The following is a 22129-nucleotide window of genomic DNA, read 5'->3' on the forward strand; positions in this document are numbered from 1 at the left end:
TCCCCCGTCTGTCTCGCTCGCTCTCTCTCCCCTGTCTGTCTCGCTCTCTCTCCCCTGTCTGTCTCGCTCTCTCTCCCCCCCGTCTGTCTTGCTTTCTCTCCCCGTCTCTCTCGCTCTCTCTCCCCACATCTGTCTCGCTCTCTCTCCCTCCGTCTGTCTCGCTCTCTGTCCCCCGTCTATTTCGCTCTCTCTCCCCCCTTCTGTCTCTCTCTCTCCCCCCTTCTGTCTCGCTCTCTCTCCCCCCTTCTGTCTCGCTCTCTCCCCCCTTCTGTCTCGCTCTCTATCCCCCCTTCTGTCTCGCTCTCTCTCCCCCCTTCTGTCTCGCTCTCTCTCCCCCCTTCTGTCTCGCTCTCTCTCCCCCCTTCTGTCTCGCTCTCTCTCCCCCCTTCTGTCTCGCTCTCTCTCCCCCCTTCTGTCTCTCTCTCTCCTCCCCTTCTGTCTCGCTCTCTCTCCCACCGTCTGTCTCACTCTCTCTCCCACTGTCTGTCTCGTTCTCGCTCCCCCTCTGCCTGTCTCGCTCTCGCTCCCCCACTGCCTGTCTCGCTCTCGCGCCGTCTGCCTGTCTCGATCTCGCTCTCGCTCTGCCTGTCTCGCTATCGCTCCCTTTGTCTGTCTCGCTCATGCTCTCCCTCTGCCTGTCTCGCTCCCTCTGTCTGTCTCGCTCTCGCTCCGTCTCTCTCTCTCTCTCCCTCTGTCTCTCTCTCTCTGAGATGAGTTAGTTCTGTCTCACTGAAGTGCTTTCTGGTAATAGCTGCTCTTTTGGGAACATTTTGAAATAAAGTTTCGATTGGAATCTTTTCCTTGCATCAGTGGGAGACGGCAGTTGCTATCTGAGCTGCCAACAAGTCATCAATAAACTCTGCCTGTCACAGTCTAAGGATAAGGGGTAAGCCATTTAGGACTAAGATGAGGAGGAATTTCTTCACCCAGAGAGCGGTGAACCTGTGGAATTCTCTACCACAGAATACAGTTGAGGCCAATTCATTAAATATATTCAAGAAGGAGTTAGATATATTTCTTAAGGCTAAAGGGATCAAGGGATATGGGGAGAAAGCAGGGACAGGGTACTGAATTTGGATGATCAGCCATGATCTCATTGAATGGCGTAGCAGGCTCGAGGGGCCGAATGGCCTACTCCTGCTCCTATCTTCTATGTTTCTATGTTTCTCTCTCCCTCTGTCTGTCTCCCTCTCTCTCCCTCTGTCTGCCTCTCTCCTTCTGTCTGTCTCCCTCTCTCTCCCGCTCTCTATCTGTCAGTCTGTGTCTATCTGTCTGTCTCTCTCCCTCTGTCTGTCTGTCTCACGCACTCTCTCTCCCTCTCCCTCTATATGTCTGTGTCTCTCTCTCCCTCTGTATATCTGTCTCTCTCTCACTCTCTATCTGTCAGTCTGTGTCTATCTGTCTGTCTCTCTCCCTCTGTCTGTCTGTCTCACGCACTCTCTCTCCCTCTCCCTCTATATGTCTGTGTCTCTCTCTCTCCCTCTGTAAATCTGTCTCTCTCTCACTCTCTATCTGTCAGTCTGTGTCTATCTGTCTGTCTCTCTCCCTCTGTCTGTCTGTCTCACGCACTCTCTCTCCCTCTCCCTCTATATGTCTGTGTGTCTCTCTCTCCCTCTGTATATCTGTCTCTCTCTCACTCTCTATCTGTCAGTCTGTGTCTATCTGTTTGCCTCTCTCTCCCTCTGTCTGTCTGTCTCGCGCACTCTCTCTCCCTCTCCCTCTATATGTCTGTGTGTCTCTCTCTCCCTCTGTATATCTGTCTCTCTCTCACTCTCTATCTGTCAGTCTGTGTCTGTCTGTCTCTCTCTCTCCCTCTGTCTGTCTGTCTGTCTCTCTCTCCCCCCCTGTCTCTCTCTCTTTCTCTCTCTCTCTGAGATGAGTTAGTTCTGTCTCACTGAAGTGCTTTCTGGTAATAGCTGCTGTTTTGGGAACATTTTGAAATAAAGTTTCAATTGGAACCTTTTCCTTGCAGCAGTGGGAGACGGCAGTTGCTATGTGAGCTGCCAACATGTCATCAATAAACTCTGCCTGTTCCAGCCACCTGGGTCAGTTAGAATCAATGTCCTTTCCTCTCGGATGCTGCCTTTGGTTACCTTGTATTTTATCAGTTCCTGTTTGGTTTTGCTTTTTACTGCCTGTAATGTGAGAAATGAATGTTGCTCCACCTAGCTCAGAAGGGATGTCACAAGATAGATGTGGATGAGAAAGGCCATTCAGCCCTCTTCTGATTGGAGCTCTCTCTCAACACATTTAACTGGACTTCGCAGCGAGGAAGCAGTTTCCACAAGCAGGCTCAGCTGGCTGGGAACTGAGCCATACCTTTAATTGCCGCTATAACACACCTTGTGAGCTGCCCATTCGGATAGATGGTAACTATCAGTCAGACTGTTATATTCAGGCTAAGACTAATAGTCCCATTTATTTCTACTTAAGGTAAGTACACAGAAGCAGAGAATTTGAATTCTTAGACTGCTCTCCCAATATACATTTGTCTCTGATGTTGAGGTAGGCTCATTTGAAGATCACTTGAATGGACAGATAATTCTGCCCAGTTTTGCAATCAATTTTCCACCCTGACAAGTTCTTACGCTCTAGTCATGAAGAGGAAGGATTACACTGCAGAAACTCGCCAAGGCTTCTTCGGCAGCACCTCCTAAACCCGCAACCTCTACCACATAGAAGGGCGAGGGCAGTAAGTACATGGGAACACCACTCCAAGTCACACATCATCCTGACTTGGATATATATTGCCAATCCGCTGGGTCAAAATCCTGGAACTTCCTACCTAACAGCACTGTGGGAGTACCTTCACCAGACAGACTGCTCCCCACCACCTTCACAAATACAATTAGGGATGGGCAATAAATGCTGGCCTTGCTAGTGACACCCACATCCCCAGAATGAATTTAAAAAAGGAAAATCTACCTCAGTGAATTTTGATTTGAACAGAGTGAGGAGGCCTGTCAGAACCAGAGTAATATCAAGACCTGTTGGTTAACTTTGAAAGGATGAAACTAACATTAGACAAATTATATTCTATAGCCCACAGAAAAAATGTGCCATTTATATCCACGTGTAAAGCTGCCAGCCCGGAACCCTGGCCCACAAGCTTACCCTGTGCTTGAATTTGTTGGAGTCCTTGTTCTCTTTCTTATTGAGGTCAACAAAGTAATGTGTGATGCGCTCCCTGTCCTTCACATCCGTCTCCCAGCAGATCTTGAAAGAATCGCAGGTGATGTTGGTAATTTTGATGTTGTGAGGTGTTGACAGCAGCTCCATTTTTTGTTTTCTCTCTGTGCTGTTGGAAGAGGAAATCAGACTGTTTGTTTCATACAGAGCGAGAAACAACTTCACTCGGAGCAACGTGGCTGCGTGATCCTCAACACTGCTTGAGGGGTGTGGGACTTGAAATTTCTCTCAATAATTAGCGATCAACAACAACTTGCATTTATATAGCGCCTTTAACACAGTAAAACGCCCCAAGGCGCTTCTCAGGAGCGTTATAAAACAAAATTTGACACCGAGCCACATGCGATATTAGGGCAGGTGACCAAAAGCTTGGTCAAAGCGAGAGGTTTTAAGGAGCATCTTAAAGAAGGAGAGAGAAGCGGAGAGGTTTAGGGAGGGAATTCCAGAGCTTAGGGCCCAGGCAAGCTGAAGGCACGGCCACCAATGGTGGGGCGAAGAAAATCGGGGATGCGCCAGAGGCCAGAATTGGAGGAGCGCAGAGATCGCGGAGGGTTGTAGGGCTGGAGGAGGTTACAGAGATGAGCACAGGGGTGATGGGTGAACGGGACTTGGTGCAAGTTAGGATACGGGTAGCAGAGTTTTTGATGAGCTCGAGTTTATGGAGGGGGGAGGATGGGAGGCTGGCCAGGAGAGTGCTGGAATAGTCGAGTCTAGAGGCAACACAGGCATGGATGAGGGTTTCAGCAGCAGATGAGCTGAGGCGGGGGTGGAGTCGGGCGATGTTACGGAGGTGGAGGTTGGCGGTCTTGGTGAAGGAGCGGAAATGGAGTCGGTCCTCTAATCAAATTGGGCATTCCATAGCCACCCATTCCCGTGATCTCTGTAGGCAGATCATTAACTGCCAAGAGAACCGTGCAGTCTCCCGTCTGTTGGTTAAAAGAGGAGGTTCGTCCGAGGTGGTTGATGTGCAGTGCATGGAATCTGGTGGGAATCTCGAAGTCCCAGTAGAGAAAGTGGGGCAGTGCCACAGGGCGGTAGGGTGTGGAGTGATACCTGCGATGTCTTATGGTATCACCCTGAGGGATCAGTGTTCAGGCGCAGTGGGGCAGTGCCACAGGGCGGTAGGGTGTGGAGTGATACCTGCGATGTCTTATGTTATCACCCTGAGGGATCAGTGTTCAGGCGCAGTGGGGCAGTGCCACAGGGCGGTAGGGTGTGGAGTGATACCTGCGATGTCTTATGGTATCACCCTGAAGGATCAGTGTTCAGGCGCAGTGAAGGGACAGTTTGTGCCGAATCATTCCAAGCCTCCTACACAACTCCTAATAGAACTGTAGTAGTTCACAGCACAGAAAGAGGCCATTCAGCCCATCTGGTCTATGCCAGCTCTTTGCTGGAGCAATCTAAAACTAATCCCACTGCCCTTCCTTCTCCCCATCGCCCTGTATCTTCCTTAGCTTTGAATATTTATCCAAATTTCCTATTAAAAGATGCAATGGTCTTTGCCTCGGCCATTCCCTGTGACAAAGCATTCTGCACTCAACAAATCTCAGTGTAAAGATGGATTGCTCAAGGGCAGAGGCCTACGAGCCAGGGCATGGCCTTTGAGCCAAGGTGCCAGTGGCTCACTGGGCAGCAACGTGGACTCATTTACTGCTTAGTACTCTCGCCAAAGCCGGGGTTGCTGTCAGTAATAGAAAGGGGCACTCGTGCCTACGTAGCAGGTCAGCTGAGAGTTGTTGCTGATATGTGCTTTGTATTGTTGTCAAGTTGTCCCTCCCAAGCTGTGAGTCTCTGTGTTTTATACTCTGCTGGGAGCTGTTGCTAAACAGTGTCCATTGCTGGTCATCTCTCACATCAAAAAGGTCACTGCTGCTTCAGGCTGTCGCCAGCGTTCTCTGTCTGGGGATCCGTTAACTAACCAACACCCCTCATTCAGCGCTGCTATCTGCTCCCACCAGCTGTAGCCACCGCTCTCCTCTCCATTGTGGAGCGTTTATCTATTTGCAGCTGCAGCGTCTTTCTGTTCAATCGCAGTGTCCAGGTCTCTGGGGAATGGCCCTCCTCTGTCAGGCGATAGAACCACCAGTAGGGAAAGCCCTCGCATGCAACGCTTCTTTAAATTCCTCGCCCCACACACAGAAATATCAAGGGCAAAAAGAAGCACGCATTCCACCTATCCGTCCTGCTCCTTCAGCCCGTGTACAATCTAACTCTGCCATGTACTGCACCCCATGATAGACTCCACCCCACCCATTTCATCTCCTGGACTAAGGGTCTGCAAGTAATTTCCTTCCAAAATGCTTCAAAATACCCCTTCAGTTATATCCCGCGTGCTCACCTTCCCTGGGGTGACACTTGCCAGATCCCAGTTGTAAGAAAAGGCTTAATCAGGAAATTTGAGATCCCGTCAAGTCTCAGACGGACTTGAAGTGTGCTAATGTAATACTGCCATTGATTTTTCTCTATATTGTAGTAATGTTAGCCTTTGTTTGTTAAGTACGGAAGTATGATTCAATTTTAATGTATTGATCACTGAACATTTGTACTGGGACTGACCCTACAGTGCTGGCCAGTTGTAATGTAATGTCATCACCTACTCAATGAGGGAAGTTAAATCTCAGGGAGGTGTAATCACTGATAATGGGTTCAAGGACAACAGTCAGTCTTGCAAAAGAAAAGCATCTGGATGATTGTTATCTTTTTAATTTGGGTTCTGTAGAATTGGGGCTGGATGGTACAGAATCAAATACATACTTACAATTAAAGGTTACACTTGGAATAGCAATTAGATGTAACAGGAGTGAAACTACTGATAAGATAATGAAGGAAGAGCATTATACTGACCTCGTCGGCCCAACAGAAAAAGAGCTTGTTGGTCAGGAAACCGGCTTATTAACTGAAGTTATTGTAAAAGTGTATGGCCAATTAAATTCTCCTTATATGGAATTGTATTTTAACTTTGGGGATGATCTTGTAATGCAGAAACGGAGTGAGAGAAATGTATTAAAAAAAGTATCAGTTTATAACGAGTATTTGGAATGGCCTGAAATACTGAGCTCAGAACTGTAACATGTTTCAGCCAGGCATGGTTCTAAATAAAAACAGGAAATGCTGGAGATACTCAGCAGGCCAGGCAGCATCCGTGGAGAGAGAAACAGAGTTAACGTTTCAGGTCGATGACCTTTCGTCAGAACTGGAAAAAAGCAGGAAATGGAACAGATTTTTAAGCAAGTGTAGGGGCTGGGAAAGGGGGGAGGGGAGGAAAGAACAAAAGGGAAGGTCTGTGACAGGATAGAAGGCAGGAGAGGTTAAGAGACATTGAAATTGGGTTGGGGCGCCAAAGTGGCGCAAAAGTCGCCTGAGCGCAGGATTTAGCGCAGCGTTCGAGGCTTTAGCGATCGTCAGATATTCAGTTTCATTGCCCCTCGAGGGACACGGGGCGAGGCTCGAGGCGCTCCGCGTCCCTCTTAGGGCGCTGAAACTGAATATCGCAGCGCAACGTGCCGCAGCGCCACACGCTGCGGCACGGCGCGCTGCGGTACTGCAGGCCTTCCTCCCACTGTTAAGGGGGAGGTGCCTGCAACAGCGCGATCCCCGCTCGCGAGTGCCGGCAAATGAGCCCGGCACCAAGGAGAAGTGCCGGGCTCTCGGGAAACAGCCGACATTGCCGCGGGGGCGTGGTTAGGAGGTCGGGGACGGAGGTGCTGGCAGGCGGCCGCCGAAAAGGCGGCCGCCCCGCACCTCCACCTTAACTTGCGCCGCTGCCGGCACAGTAAGGCCCCGTGAACTGGGCGCGGGTAGCGAGCGGCGCAACTGCGCCGTTCGCTACCAAATATTGCGAACGGGGCACGAATGGGACGCTGCGCACACCGATGACGTCATCGGTGGCGGCGCAGCGCAAATGCCTAATGCCAACATTAGCGCCCCTACTGAATATCGCGGGAGACGCAGCCAGTGGCGCTACAGCCACTGACTGCCTCTTTAGGCGCTAACAGGTGGCGCTACTCACCCAATTTCTCCCCCATTAAGAGATATTCAAGGCGAGAGGAGATGGTAATGGGACAGGTTAAGAAACAAAGGATGGCTCGAGATGAAGTGTGAATTGCGCTGGCAGAGTGAAGGACAGCTGCCCTGTGGGAGAGAAGGAAAAAAGACACAAACAAAAAGTGTGGATGAAAAATATATATATGATAGGGGCCGAGGTTATGATCTGAAATTCTTGAACTCTATGTTGAGTTCAGAAGGCTGTAAAGTGCCTAATCGGAAGATGAGGTGCTGTTCCTCGAGCTTACACTGAGCTTCATTGGAACAATGCAAGAGGCCGAGGACGGTGAGGTCTGAGTGGGAGTGAAGCGGTGAATTAAAGTGACAGGCGACCGGAAGCTCGGGGTCCCCCTTACGGACTGAACAGAGGTGTTCCGCAAAGCGGTCACCCAATCTGCGTTTGGTCTCCCCAATGTAGAGGGGACATAGAAACATAGAAGATAGGAGCAGCAGTAGGCCATTCGGCCCTTTGAGCCTGCTCCGCCATTCAATGAGATCATGGCTGATCATCCAAATTCAGTACCCTGTCCCTGCCTTCTCCCCATATCCCTTGATCTCTTTAGCCTTAAGAAATATATCTAACTCCTTCTTCAATATATTTAATGAATTGGCCTCAGCTGCCTTCTGTGGTAGAGAATTCCACAGGTTCACCACTCTCTGGGTGAAGAAATTCCTCCTCATCTCTGTCCTAAATGGCTTACCCCTTATCGTTAGACTGTGACCCCTGGTTCTGGACTCCCCGGCCATCGGGAACATCCTTCCTGCATCTAGTCTGTCTAGTCCTGTTAGAATTTTATAAGTTTCAATGAGATCCCCTCTCATTCTTCTAAACTCCAGCGAATATAAGCCCAATCGACCCAATCTCTCCTCATACATCATTCCTGCCATCCCAGGTATCAGTCTGGTGAATCTTCGCTGCACGTCCTCCATGGCAAGAACATCCTTCCTCAGATAAGGTGACCAAAACTGCACACAATACTCAAGGTGTGGTCTCACCAAGGCCCTGTACAACTGCAGCAAGACATCCTTGTTCCTGTACTCAAATCCTCTCGCTACGAAGGCCAACATTCCATTTGACTTCTTAACCGCCTGCTGCACCTGCATGCTTACCTTCAGTGACTGGTGCACAAGGACACCCAGGTCTCATTGCACTTCCCCTTCTCCCAATCTATTGCCATTCAGATAATAATCTGCCTTCCTGTTTTTGCCACCAAAGTGGATAACCTCGCATTTATCCACATTATACTGTATCTGCCATGCATCTGCCCAATCACCCAACCTGTCCAAATCATACTGGAGTTTCTCGGCATCCTCCTCACAGCACACACGCCCACCCAGCTTTGTGTCGTCTGCAAACTTGGAGATATTACATCTAGTTCCCTCGTCTAGATCATTAATATATATTGTGAATAGCTGGGGTCCTAGCACCGATCCCTGCAGTACCCCACTAGTCACTGCCTGCCACTCGGAGAAAGACCCGTTTATTCCAACTCTTTGCTTCCTGTCTGCCAACCAGTTCTCTATCCAAGTCAGTATCTTACCCCCAATCCCATGTGCCTTAACTTTACACGCTAATCTCTTATGCGGGACCTTATCGAAAGCCTTCTAAAAGTCCAAATACACCACATCCACTGGTTCTCCCTTATCTATTCTACCAGTTACATCCTCAAAAAATCCAGTAGATTAGTCAAGCACGATTTACCTTTTGTAAATCCATGTTGAGTTTGTCTGATCCTGTCACTGTTTTCCAAGTGCTCTGCTATTACATCTTTTATAATGGACTCTAGCATTTTCCCCACTACCGATGTCAGGCTTACCGGTCTATAATTCCCCGTTTTCTCTCTACCACCTTTTTTGAACAGTGGGGTTACATTAGCTACCCTCCAATCCATGGGAACTGTTCCAGAGTCTAGCGAATGTTGGAAGATGACCAGCAATGCATCTACTATTTCTAGGGCCACTTCCTTAAGTACCCTAGTGTTGTGTCTGTACCTTTAAGAGAATAACTGGTCTCAGACTGCAGTACCGGCAGTGACCACCCCTGTATAAAAGGCGCTAGAGAGCCTCGGTTGTTTAGATTCGTTATAGACTTCCACCAGTAAACATCTCTTTGTTTTCACTCCTGCTAGTCCGTGTCTAAATCATTCACGGACTTAACACTGGCGACGAGTAAAGAAACGAACTTACCTGCAATTCAGCAGCAGCTCCGATGACGTTGTTGAAGGTTGGAGCCAGAAGAAAGAAAAAAAAAAATAGAGGCCATCGAAACTCGAGAAACGGGCGTCAACCGTCAATCATCGGGTTCAAGGCTTTGCAGGAGCGACTTTCCAGAGCCAGGCTGGGTTCCCCGGTCCGTGGTTTCCCAGCTAATCGGGCTGGTGGCAGGTAGTGCTCTGATCCTTCCTGGGCTGCGGCGGGCTGAGGCTCGATCGGGTGGCCTTTCAACGGGGCCGGGCAGCGAGTCGGGAAGCAAGGAGAGAGAGAGAGGGTGGAGCATACAGGGCGCGGCCGGTGTTTCGAAGCTGGGCAGCGTTCGGACCTCAGAAGAGGGCGGGAAGTGTCCCAGAGGGTCCGCTCCACAACGGGAAAATAATAAAAGAAAAAGAATACGCGCAAGAAACCGTGGAAAGCAGCGCTAACAACAGCGGGGAAGAAGACAAAGCGCGGGAGGCGCCATTTTGTTAAATCGGAGAAGAAGGCAAAGCGCGGGAGGCACCATTTTAGATTTGCAAGATGCCGAAGACTGGCTGTATCACTGCTTTTGATAATACATTAGAGGACTGGACCACATATGTGGAAAGAGTAGAGGTATATTTCGAGGCAAACGATATAGCGGAGGGGAAAAAGGCATCGATATTGTTAAACTTAATGGGTGCTAGAACGTACGGCCTATTGTGGGATCTGATTACTCCAGCCAAACCGAAGGCGAAGAGTTTTAACGAAATTGTTGCTGTTCTACAGGAGCACTTAAACCCTGCACCGCTGTTGATAGCAGAAAGATTTAAATTCCACAGGAGAACTCAGCACAAAGATGAGAGCAATGCTGAGTATCTTACGGAACTACGCAAGCTATCAAAGCACTGCCAGTTCGGAGCAGGACTGGCAGATACCCTACGGGACAAATTTGTCTGTGGACTCCTGAGTGAAGGAACACAGAAGAAGTTACTCACAGAAAAAGAGCTGATGCTAGATAAGGCTTTCAGCGTGGCAGTATCGTATGAAGCAGCAGCCAGGGGAGCTGCAGAAATTCAACAAAAACCACAGGAATACGGCACCCACGAAATGACACGGGGATTTGCAAAATGTTATCGCTGCGGCAGAACTAACCATGACCAGAAGGACTGCTGGTCCAAAGACAAAATATGCAGACAATGCGGGAAGATTGGACACATTGCACGAGTTTGTAGGTCTGGGAAGAAGACCAGCGACAACAAAAAGGCTACTAAGGAACCGTACAAGAAAGTACAAAAGATGACGGACAGTAGTTCCAAAGACCAGATGAGCGATAGTGAATCCGGAAACAGGAGACTAAGCTGTCTCAAACTTCACAATGTAATCGCAAAAGAGGATCACCGAACCATTTGGGTCACTCTCATGATAGCAGGGTCCCAAGTTAAAATGGAATTGGATACAGGATCAGCGCTAACCGTCATGAATCGACGAGACTACGAGCGGCTATTTTCACACATACCCTTGAGAGAGACATCCATCGTCTTGACGACGTATACGGGGCAAAAAGTATACCCCAGAGGAAAAATAAGGGTGCCTGTTGAGTACAATGGCAAGAAAATACGGAAATTGTATCTCTACATACTGCCAAATGGTGGACCACCGTTATTGGGACGGGAATGGATCAGGAAGATAAACTTAGATTGGCATTCCATTCATGCAATGACGGTGGACGGTAAAAAAGATGAAGACGTCACCCCTGGACGATTGTCAACAATCTTAGCTAACGCCAAAGAGGTATTTCAACAAGAACTGGGCACGCTTAAAGGCGTAACCGCCTCGTTAAAAATAGAAGAGAATGCAGTTCCCAAGTTTTTCAAAGCGAGACCGGTACCATATGCAATTCGCCCAGCCGTCGAGGCAGAGCTGGAGAATCTGGAGAAGGCGGGCGTGTTGTCTAAGGTCGACTGGAGCGAGTGGGCGACACCCATCGTTCCTGTCATGAAGAAAACGTTAAGCAATAAGTCCGGAGAGCCAAGGAAGATTCGCATCTGTGGGGATTTCAAGGTGACGGTGAACCCTGTCCTTCACACAGTACAATATCCTCTTCCAAGGATAGAAGATATCTTCGCCTCACTGTCTGGGGGGAAGCGTTTTACAAAAATTGACCTAGCACAAGCATATTTGCAGATGGAGGTTGAAGAGTCCTCTAGGAAGTATCTCATGATAAACACTCACAAAGGTCTTTACCAGTATCATCGATTGGTATTCGGAGTAGCATCGGCTCCGACGATATGGCAAAGAGCGATGGAACAAGTCCTGCAAGGGATTCCGGGGACTCAGTGTTACTTGGACGACATCCTTGTAACAGGTGAAGATGACAGTGAACACCTTAACAACCTAGAACAGGTGCTCACTAGACTACGGGAACATGGGCTGCGAGCCAACTGCCCCAAGTGCGAATTTTTTAAGAAACAGATATCGTATTGTGGCCACGTGATTGATGAAGAGGGGTTACATAAGTCCCCTGACAAAATTGAAGCGGTTGTTAAGGCCCCAGCGCCTGAAAATGTGTCGCAACTGAGGTCATTCCTCGGGTTGGTGAATTACTGTCATAAGTTTTTGCCGAATTTGTCAACAATTCTGCACCCACTGAACGCCCTGCTACGAACGGGGGTAGCATGGAAATGGAGCGATGATTGTATACGTGCTTTTCAGAAGAGTAAGGACTTAATCACTTCGAAGGAAGTATTGGCTCACTACAACCCAGCACTGCTAATCAGGCTGGCGTGTGATGCGTCTCCCTACGGCATTGGGGCGGTACTGTCACATAAATTCCTTGATGGTTTGGAGAGGCCGATAGCTTTTGAGTCACGCTCGTTAACTTCTGCCGAGCGTAACTACGCCCAGATTGACAGAGAGGCCCTCAGCCTAGTGTGGGGGGTGAAGAAGTTCAATCACTATCTGCACGGTCAAAAATTTACTCTACTAACCGATCATCAACCTCTTGTCTCCATTTTCAACCCTCAGAAGGGCGTACCGATAATGACAGCACAACGGCTGCAGAAATGGTCCCTTTTCCTAGGGGCACACCAATATGACATCGAGTACAAAGGAACTAAACAGCATGGAAATGCTGATGGATTGTCACGTCTACCGTTGCCGACAGTGGAAGAAGAAGACCTTGCAGTGGATCCAATGGAGTTATTCCACTCGACCATAGTCGAATGTCTCCCTGTGACGAATGCAAACATAGAAAAGGAAACACGGAATGACCCGACACTATCACGGGTCTATGATTTAACGGTGAAGGGATGGCCAGCACATGGCGAACCACTGCTGCCAGCATTCTCGCCGAGAAGAGAACAGCTGTCAGTGTGCAGAGGAACCTTGATGTGTGGATCCAGAGTAGTAATTCCACCTAAGTTGACGGATAGAGTGCTCAATGAGCTTCATGAGGGTCATCTGGGTGGGGTAAAAATTAAGAGCTTAGCCAGAGCGTTTGTGTGGTGGCCGGGAATTGATAGAGAAATCGAAGAGATGACCAAGAGCTGTGCAGGATGCCAGAAGGTCCAAAACGCTCCACCACAAGCTCCTCTGCATCCATGGGAGTGGCCCTCATCTCCATGGCAAAGGGTGCACATTGATTTTGCTGGTCCCTTCATGGACTCGATGTTTTTAATTGCGGTGAATGCACATTCAAAGTGGCCAGAGGTAATAAAAATGTCCTCAACCACCACGGAAAAAACTATCACAGTTTTACGAACCATATTCGCCAGGAATGGGCTGCCTGAACAGATTTGCTCTGACAATGGACCACAGTTTGTGTCTGAAGAGTTCCGGAGGTTCTTAAAGAACAATGGTGTTAAGCATTACACATCTGCCCCATATCATCCAGCCACTAATGGATTGGCCGAGAGGTTTGTCCAAACATTCAAGAAGGCTATCAAGGCAATGTGTAATGAAGATATACCCCTACAACATAAGGTGGACAACTTCTTGTTTGCCTACCGGAATGCGACACGTGCGGTTACCAACCAAACTCCAGCCATGATGTTCTTCAATCGAAGACTACGATGCCACTTGGATTTGGTTAAGCCAAACGTCCGAAGAGATGTGGAGAACAGGCAGTTTCAGAATATGAATGAAAGGCCGACCAAGAGTTTTAAGATAGGTCAACCAGTTTTGGCCCGGGACTACCGCACTGAGAAATGGCAGCCAGGAACGATTTGTACATGACAAGGACCTCTCATGTATACCGTGGACATTGGGGAGAGCATTGTAAGACGCCATGCTGACCAGATTCTAGAGTCACTGGAAAACGTCAACTTCACACCACGATCTGATACACCTGGTAATGAAATCGACGTTCCAATTGCAGCTACCGCAGAACCGGTAATATTGGAAGCAGATGAACCAAACAACGACATTGATTCCGACTCAACATTGCCAGAAGAACCTGTTACCCCAAAGAGGCGTTATCCAGACAGAATCAGGAAGCCTCCTCAAAGACTGAACTTATAATTGCTTAAACTTAACCACTGTATCTAGTAACAGTAATTGTGATTGTAATTCGTTATCATTTAGTTGTTAAATGAATGTTATGTACTGTTTATCTAAAAGGGGAGGAATTGTTGTGTATGTACCTTTAAGAGAATAACTGGTCTCAGACTGCAGTACCAGCAGTGACCACCCCTGTATAAAAGGCGCTAGAGAGCCTCGGTTGTTTAGATTCGTTATGGACTTCCACCAGTAAACATCTCTTTGTTTTCACTCCTGCTAGTCCGTGTCTAAATCATTCACGGACTTAACACCTAGGATGCAGTTTTGGGAGTCAGTGGGCTTGTAGTAAATGTTTGTCAATAACCTATCTCCAGAGATGGAGACGGAGAAGTCAAGGAAGGGAAGGGAAGGGAAGAGTGGAGTGGAGAGGAAGATGGACCATGTGAAGGTGAGGGAACGGTGGAAATTGGAGGCAAAGTGAATGAAATTGTCTAGTTCAGGGCGAGAGCAGGAAACGGCACCGATACAGTCATCAATGTACCGGAAAAAGAGGTGAGGGAGGGGACCTGAGTAGGACTGGAACAAAGAGTGTTCCACATATCCCACGAAAAGACAGGCATAGCTAGGACCCATGCGGGTTCCCATAGCAACACCTTTGATTTGGAGGAAGTGAGTGGAGTCAAAGGAGAAGTTGTTCAATGTGAGAACAAGTTCAGCCAGGCGGAGGAGGGTCGTGGTGGATGGGGACTGGTCGGGCCTCTGTTCAAGGAAGAAGCGGAGCGCCCTCAGGCCATCCTGGTGGGGGATGGAGGTGTAGAGGGATTGTACGTCCATAGTGAAAAGGAGGCGGTTGGGGCCAGGAAACTGTTAAAGTGGCAGAGAGCATCGGAAGAGTCGCGGATGTAGGTGGGAAGAGACAGGACAAGGGGAGAAAAAATAGAGTTGAGATAGGAAGAGATAAGTTCCGTGGGGCAAGAACAGGCTGAAACGAAGAGTCTACCAGGGCTGTCCTGTTTGTGGATCTTGGGAAGGAGGTAGAAGCGGGCTGTGCGGGGTTGGGGAACTATGAGGTTGGCGGCCGTGGGGGGAAGATCTCCAGAGGAGATGAGGTCAGTGACAGTGCTGGAAACGGTGGTTTGATGTTCGGTAGTGTGGTCATGGTCCAGGCGGAGGTAGGAGGAGGTGTCGGAGAGTTGGCGTTCAGCTTCCGCGAGGTAGAGGTCGGTTCGCCAAACAACAACAGCACCACCCTTATCAGCAGGTTTAATGACAATGTTGGGGTTGGATCTGAGAGAATGGAGTGCTGCAAGTTCAGAGGGAGGTAGGTTGGAGTGAGTGAGGGGAGCAGAGAAATGGAGACGACCAATGTCACGCTGGCAGTTTGCAATGAAAAGATCTAGAGAGGTTAAGAAGCCAGAGGGAGGGGTCCAGGTAGAACGAGATTTCTGAAAGCGGGAGAAAGGGTCAGCCGTGCGGGGGGAAGACTCCTGGCCAAAGAAGTGGGCACAGAGATGAAGGCGGCGGAAAAAGAGCTCACCAAACACATCTTCCCCTCACCTCCCCTTTCAGCATTCCGAAGGGACTGCTCCCTCCGTGACACCCTAGTCCACTCCTCTATCACCCCCAACACCCCTTCCCCTTCGCCCAGCACCTTCCCGTGAAAGCGCAGGAGATGCAACACATGCCCTTATACCTCCCCACTTCCCACTGTCCAGGGCTCCAAACACCCCTTCCAGGTGAAACAGCGATTTACTTGTACTTCTTGTAATTTAGTATACTGTATTTGCTGCTCACGGTGCAGTCTCCTCTACATTGGGGAGACCAAACGCAGATTGGGTGACCGCTTTGCGGAACACCTCCGCTCAGTCCGTAAGGGGGGCCCCGAGCTTCCGGTCGCCTGTCACTTTAATTCTCCGCTCCACTCCCACTCTGAACTCACCGTCCTCGGCCTCTTGCATTGTCCCACTGAAGCTCAGCGTAAGCTCGAGGAACAGCACCTCATTTTCCGATCAGGCACTTTACAGCCTTCTGGACTCAACATCGAGTTCAACAATTTCAGACCATAACCTCGGCCCCTATCATATATATATTTTTCATCCACACTTTTTGTTTGTGTCTTTTTTTCTTCTCCCACATGGCAGCCGTCTTTCATTCACACTTCATCTAGAGCCATCCTTTGTTTCTTAACCTGTCCCATTACCATCTCCTTTTGCCTTGAATATCTCTTAATGTCTCTTAACCGCTCCTGCCTTCTATCCTATCACAGACCTTCCCTTTTGTTCTTTCCTCCCCTCCCCCCTTTCCCAGCCCCTGCACTTGCTTAAAAATCTGTTCCATTTCCTGCTTTTTTCCAGTTCTGACGAAAGGTCATCGACCTGAAACGTTAACTCTGTTTCTCTCTTCACAGATGCTGCCTGACCTGCTGAGTATCTCCAGCATTTTCTGTTTTTATTTCGGATTTCCAGCATCTGCAGTATTTTCTTTTTGTATTAATGGCTCTAAATAACATCTTTTAAGAGTACGTTTAAGTACTACAGTCCCCACCGCTTATAGCAGGCGCGTTGGTGATTTGCCCGCTATATGGCGTGGGTGATAAACCTGATGTATACACAAAGCAAAATCATGGATTTTTTTCCAGGTCTCCATCTCTGGATCATTGCGATTTTCCCTATTGATCCAAGTTCTCCTTCGGACTCAGTTTGCCTCTACGACATATCAGAGTAATTCAATAAGCTTTGCGTGCCTTTGTTATAGAGTTAATCAATTCAAAAGCATTAAAAAGTGGCAACTTGTGAACTTTAAGATGACATAGCTTCTACCTCCCATTAATTCCTTGGAGGGTAGGGGTGTGGTCCCAGGGTATGATTGGGTTTTCCAGCTCATGTGCTTTGTGCTGTCCACACATTTGTTGAGGCCTCTTGTGTATGAAACCGTTTTCGTTTTCAAAAAGGTGATGGGGCAGGTGGGGAAGGGTCGCATTGTATGTGGACCATGAGGTATGGGAAAGGATGGCTTCTCAGTTACTGTGTTAAGAGGATGGTTTCTACTGATGATTAGATGTTCCATCTATTTCTCAAAATCAATAAGGTTCTTGAAACATTGAGGTCAAGCGTTCGTAGATTTATTAAGTGAACAGGCGCATGCAAAACAGTTCCCACCACTTACACTCTCCATGCTTACCACGGGCATCTGTCTATATTGGGCAAATAGCACTAACTATTACCATTAATGTGGAGATGCCGGTGTTGGACTGGGGTGGACAAATGTGAGAAGTCGCACAACACCAGGTTATAGTCCAACAGCTTTATTTGAAATCACAAGCTTTCGGAGCGCTGCTCCTGACGAAGGCACAGCGCTCCGAAAGCTTGTGATTTCAAATAAAGCTGTTGGACTATAACCTGGTGTTGTGTGACTTCTCACATATTACCATTAAAGTCAATTACAAAAGTGTTGATTATAATGCAGTGTGCCGGCTATTTCGGGCTATATGGTTAGCACCAGTTAAGCATGGACGATGAATCCCTTGATACCCTTACTTAACAAAAATCTAATGATCTCAGTCTTGATAGCACCAAGTGACCCCCAACATCCACAGTCTTTTCGGGAAGAGAGTTGCAAAGTTTTACAATGTTTCGTGACAAAAGGGCTTCCTGATTTCCCTCCTGAACGGCCTATCTCCAATTTTAAGGTTATGCCTGTAATGATCAATAACATGTCATTCTAGAGTGGTACACTAGATGGAGCCGTAGAGCTGTATAGAGCTGTATATTTAGTTGTATGTGTTTAAGACTACACTACCCACGATGCACTAGGCTACCCACAAGGCAGTAGTCAAGATGGAAGCCTGCACACAGAAGTACACATGCTGAATCTCTACAGATGCTGTACCTAGAGAATGTGTACTGAATAAATGACTAGCTAGAAGCTAGCTGTTCATAATAAGAATGTCTAGTTATTAATGAACACAACATGGTACCAGGAGTTGTGAAAATCTGCTAAACATTGTGAAATGCGACATGGAGTCTTTGAAGCCACCAGGAGGTTAGAATCTCATGGGAAATGTCGACTACAATTGGCGGGCTTTCAAACAACAATTCGAACTCTACATTGCTACCATCGGGTTCGGTACAAAGCCAGACGCAAGGAAGGTAGCGTTGCTGCTCATGGTTGCAGGCCCACAGGCGATAGAGGTATTTAATACATTTGTATTCAATCCAGAGGAGAACAGAGAAAAATTAGATGATGTGCTAAAGAAATTTGATACACATTGTTCTCCCAAAAAGAATGAAACCTATGAAAGATATGTGTTCCGTTCAAGGACACAGCAGCAAAATGAGACTTTTGATAGCTTTGTGACTGATCTGAAACTGAAAGCACAGACATGTAATTTCTCTGAACTGAAAGCATCCATGATTCGTGACCAGATTGTGTTTGGTATTCAGGATAAAAAGGTCAGGGAACATCTGTTGAGAGAAACCGAACTGACATTGGAAAATGCTGTGAAAATATGCCAAGCCAGGGAGCTAGCTCGACAGCACGCGAAGACTTTCAGTAAAATCAATAATGATGCGATTGTAGTAAGTGCTGCTGTTGGTGCTGTGTCCTACAAAGGGAAGACACATGGGCAGAACAGAAATGAAAAGCAATCGGAGGAAGGAATTTTTAATTGTAAACGCTGTGGTTACAAACACCAGTTAAAACAATTCCCAGCGTTTGGAAAAATATGCACAAAATGTCATGGAAAGAATCACTTTGCCAAACAATGCTTTTCAAAAGTAAAAACTAAGAAAGGGCAATGAGTTAATGTGATTGAGGACACTGATTTAAGTGAGACATTTTTTGTATGAATGGTGTCATGTGACAATATCAAAAAGGATACAGAAAATGTGCAGCCCTCAGATATGGACAATGCTGAACATAACGTCAATGCAGTAAAAGAGGACAAATGGATGATCCCACTGCAGATAAATGGAGCATTAGTTACATTGAAACTGGACACTGGGGCAAAAGCAAACTTAATCAGTATGAGTGACATTAAAAACATGAAAGAAAAGCCCAAAATACAGAAAAAGTCAGTACTACTGAAGAACTATAATGGTCAGAAAATAGATAGCTTAGGTGTATGCAGACTTAAAGTGACAGTCAAAGACAAAGTGCATCATCTCATGTTTTCTGTTGTGGCTGAAGGACTTGATTCACTACTAGGTGACAAAGCTTGTGAAGACTTAGAACTGGTCAAGAGAGTCTACCGTATAAACTGTGCCATAAGCAGACCAGATGACTCAGTGGATTCTGTCGTGAGTAATTTCCAGGATGTGTTCAAAGGATTTGGAGTTCTACCATTCACTTACAAGATCTAGCTAAAGGAGGATGCTCAGCCAGTGGTACATGCTCCACGAAGAGTTCCAGCACCCCTGCGTGACCGGCTCAAGAAAGAACTGGACAGAATGACCACACTAGGAGTCATCAGGAAAGTCGAAGAGCCAACAGACTGGGTTAACTCTATGGTATGTGTAAAGAAAAAGAACAATGATCTAAGAATATGCATGGATCCAAAGGACTTAAATGCAAACATAAAACATGAACACTACCAGATTCCCAAGCGAGAAGAAATCACCAGTGAAATGTCAGGTGCCAGATACTTTACAAAGCTCAATGCCTCACAAGGATTTTGGCAACTAAAACTGGATGAAGAGAGCACCAAATACTGTACCTTCAACACACCATTTGGCAGGTATTGTTTCCTCAGAATGTCTTTCGGGATAATATCTGCATCTGAAATCTTTCATAGAGCGATGGAACACATAATTGAAGGTCTGGAAGGAGTCCGGGTCTATGTTGATGACATCATCATCTGGGGCTCCACACTGAAAGAACACAATGAGCGACTGACTAAAGTGCTATAGAGCATACGCCGGAATGGACTGAAGCTCAACAAAGCCAAGTGTCAGTTTGGCGTCCAGGAAGTCACTTTCCTAGGAGACATTCTATCTGGTAAAGGAATAGAGCCAGATATGGAAAAAGTAAACGCCATACTCAAAATACCCCGACCCACTGACAAAAAAGGAGTACTACGCATCATGGGGATGATAAACTTCATTGGAAAGTTCATTCCTAACTTGTCAGCCAAGACAACCTGTCTGCGAGACCTGCTACATAAAACAAATGAGTTTGCATGGACAGAAAGACATGAACAAGAGTGGATGAACCTCAAAACAGTGCTGACAACCACACCTGTACTCACTTTCTTTGACCCAACAAAGAGAATCAAAGTGTCAACGGATGCATCAAAAGATGGCCTAGGCGCGGTCTTGCTACAAGCAGAGGGTGAAGATTGGAAGCCTGTTGCCTATGCCTCCAGGTCTATGACTGATTCTGAGTGTCGATACGCCCAGATTGAAAAGGAATGTCTAGGCTTGGTAGTTGGACTAGAAAAGTTTCATGGCTACATATATGGACTTCCCACCTTCACAGTTGAGACAGCCCACAGCCCACTGGTTGCCATCATTAAAAAAAATCTGAATGAGATGTCTCCAAGGATTCAGTGACTCATGATGAAGCTGCAAAGATATGACTTTGAACTGATCTACACACCAGGCAAATACATAGTGTTAGCAGATGCACTATCCCAAGCACCCACAATGAGTCATGTGAGCTCTACTGAAGAAGACGTGGATGTTCATGTGAGTATGGTCACTGCTGCGCTGCCCGTGTCAGACACAAAATCAAAGCAAATAGCAGAAGAAACAGTAAAAGATACAGTGTTACAAACAGTAATAGAAAACATTCATCATGATTGGCCAAAAGGTTCCTGTCCAAAATACTTTCACATAAGGTCAGAATTGAGTGTCGCAAGTGGACTATTACTAAAACAGAACAGAATAGTAATTCCACAGGCTCTACGTCAAGACATGCTCAAAAGGATTCATGAGGGACACCTCGGAATTGAAAAATGCAAAAGGAGAGCAAGAGACACTGTTTATTGGCCTGGCATAAATAAGGACATTGAGAACATGATAGGCAAATGTGAGACATGTCAGAAACACCAAAACAAACAAACAAAGGAACCAATGATAGTAGCTGACTTACCAACAGCACCATGGCAAAAGGTTGGTATGGACCTCTTTCATTTGAATGGTAAAGAATATCTAATAGTGATTGACTACTATTCTAACTATCCTGAGATGGCGCTGCTCTCAAGCACCACAGCAAGCAGTGTCATAATGCATGTGAAATCCATCTTCGCCAGACATGGAATTCCCAGGATTGCCATTAGCGACAATGGTCCGTGCTTCAACTGTAAGGAGTGGCAACAGTTTGCAGCACATTATGACTTTCAGCACATCACATCCAGTCCTTTGTATGCTCAGTCAAATGGTAAGGCAGAGAAAGGTGTTCAAGTTCTCAAGCAGCTACTGAAGAAAGCGACAGAAAGCAAGTCTGATCCTTATCTCGCCCTGCTGAGCTACCGAGCCTCACCTTTAGACTGTGGTTCTTCACCTGCTGAACTACTAATGGGTCGCAAGTTGCGCACCACGCTACCCTGCTGTGCAAAAGAACAGCAAAGTAAGGAACTGAGACAGAGACTTCAACTGTTAAAGCTGAAACAGAAATCATACTGTGACAAGTCATCCAAAACTCTAAAACCATTGACACGGGATGATGTTCTCAGGATTGAGGATCCAGATGCATGGAACAGGAAAGCTACAGTTCTTGAGGAAGTAGGTCATACACTGTTAGAACTGAGGAAGGACAGATTCTCAGGAGGAACCGCCGTTCCCTCCTGAAAACACAAGAAACTATCCAAGAGCAGATTGATGACAATGCCGCAACTGAATCTTGTCATTCACCACCAGAACAATCTCATGAAAACACATCAGACTTACCCGTGCTGAGAAGATCCACACGTGTAGTAAAAAAGCCTGATAGACTTAATCTTTGAGTACAAAGAAAAGCTATATTGAAAATGTATTGACTGTTGTGAAAATGTTTATGTTTATAGAGCACTTTTTTCTTGAAAGTTGATTGATATTGATTTTGTTAACCTCAAAGAAAGGGGGATGTAATGATCAATAACATGTCATTCTAGAGTGGTACACTAGATGGAGCCGTAGAGCTGTATAGAGCTGTATATTTAGTTGTATGTGTTTAAGACTACACTACCCACGATGCACTAGGCTACCCACAAGGCAGTAGTCAAGATGGAAGCCTGCACACAGAA

The 22129-nt window shown here is 47.1% G+C and overlaps 1 protein-coding gene across 3 annotated transcripts in view; it reads right to left on the bottom strand.

The window, feature by feature from the left end:
- The window catches only part of LOC147098058 (phytanoyl-CoA hydroxylase-interacting protein-like), a 170011-nt gene that overhangs the window by 73158 nt on the left and 74724 nt on the right, over positions 1-22129 (bottom strand). For all 3 annotated transcript variants that reach the window (XM_085970855.1, XM_085970853.1, XM_085970854.1), the window contains one exon: positions 3115-3298. In XM_085970855.1, coding sequence (XP_085826981.1) covers positions 3115-3279 — 165 coding nt within the window. In that variant the 5' untranslated portion in view covers positions 3280-3298. The remainder of the gene's footprint in view (positions 1-3114; positions 3299-22129) is intronic.

The sequence above is a fragment of the Somniosus microcephalus genome, chromosome 30 (genome assembly GCF_052327205.1).
Source record: "Somniosus microcephalus isolate GS21.2 chromosome 30, FLI_Smic_1.0, whole genome shotgun sequence".
Classification (NCBI taxonomy): domain Eukaryota; kingdom Metazoa; phylum Chordata; class Chondrichthyes; order Squaliformes; family Somniosidae; genus Somniosus; species Somniosus microcephalus.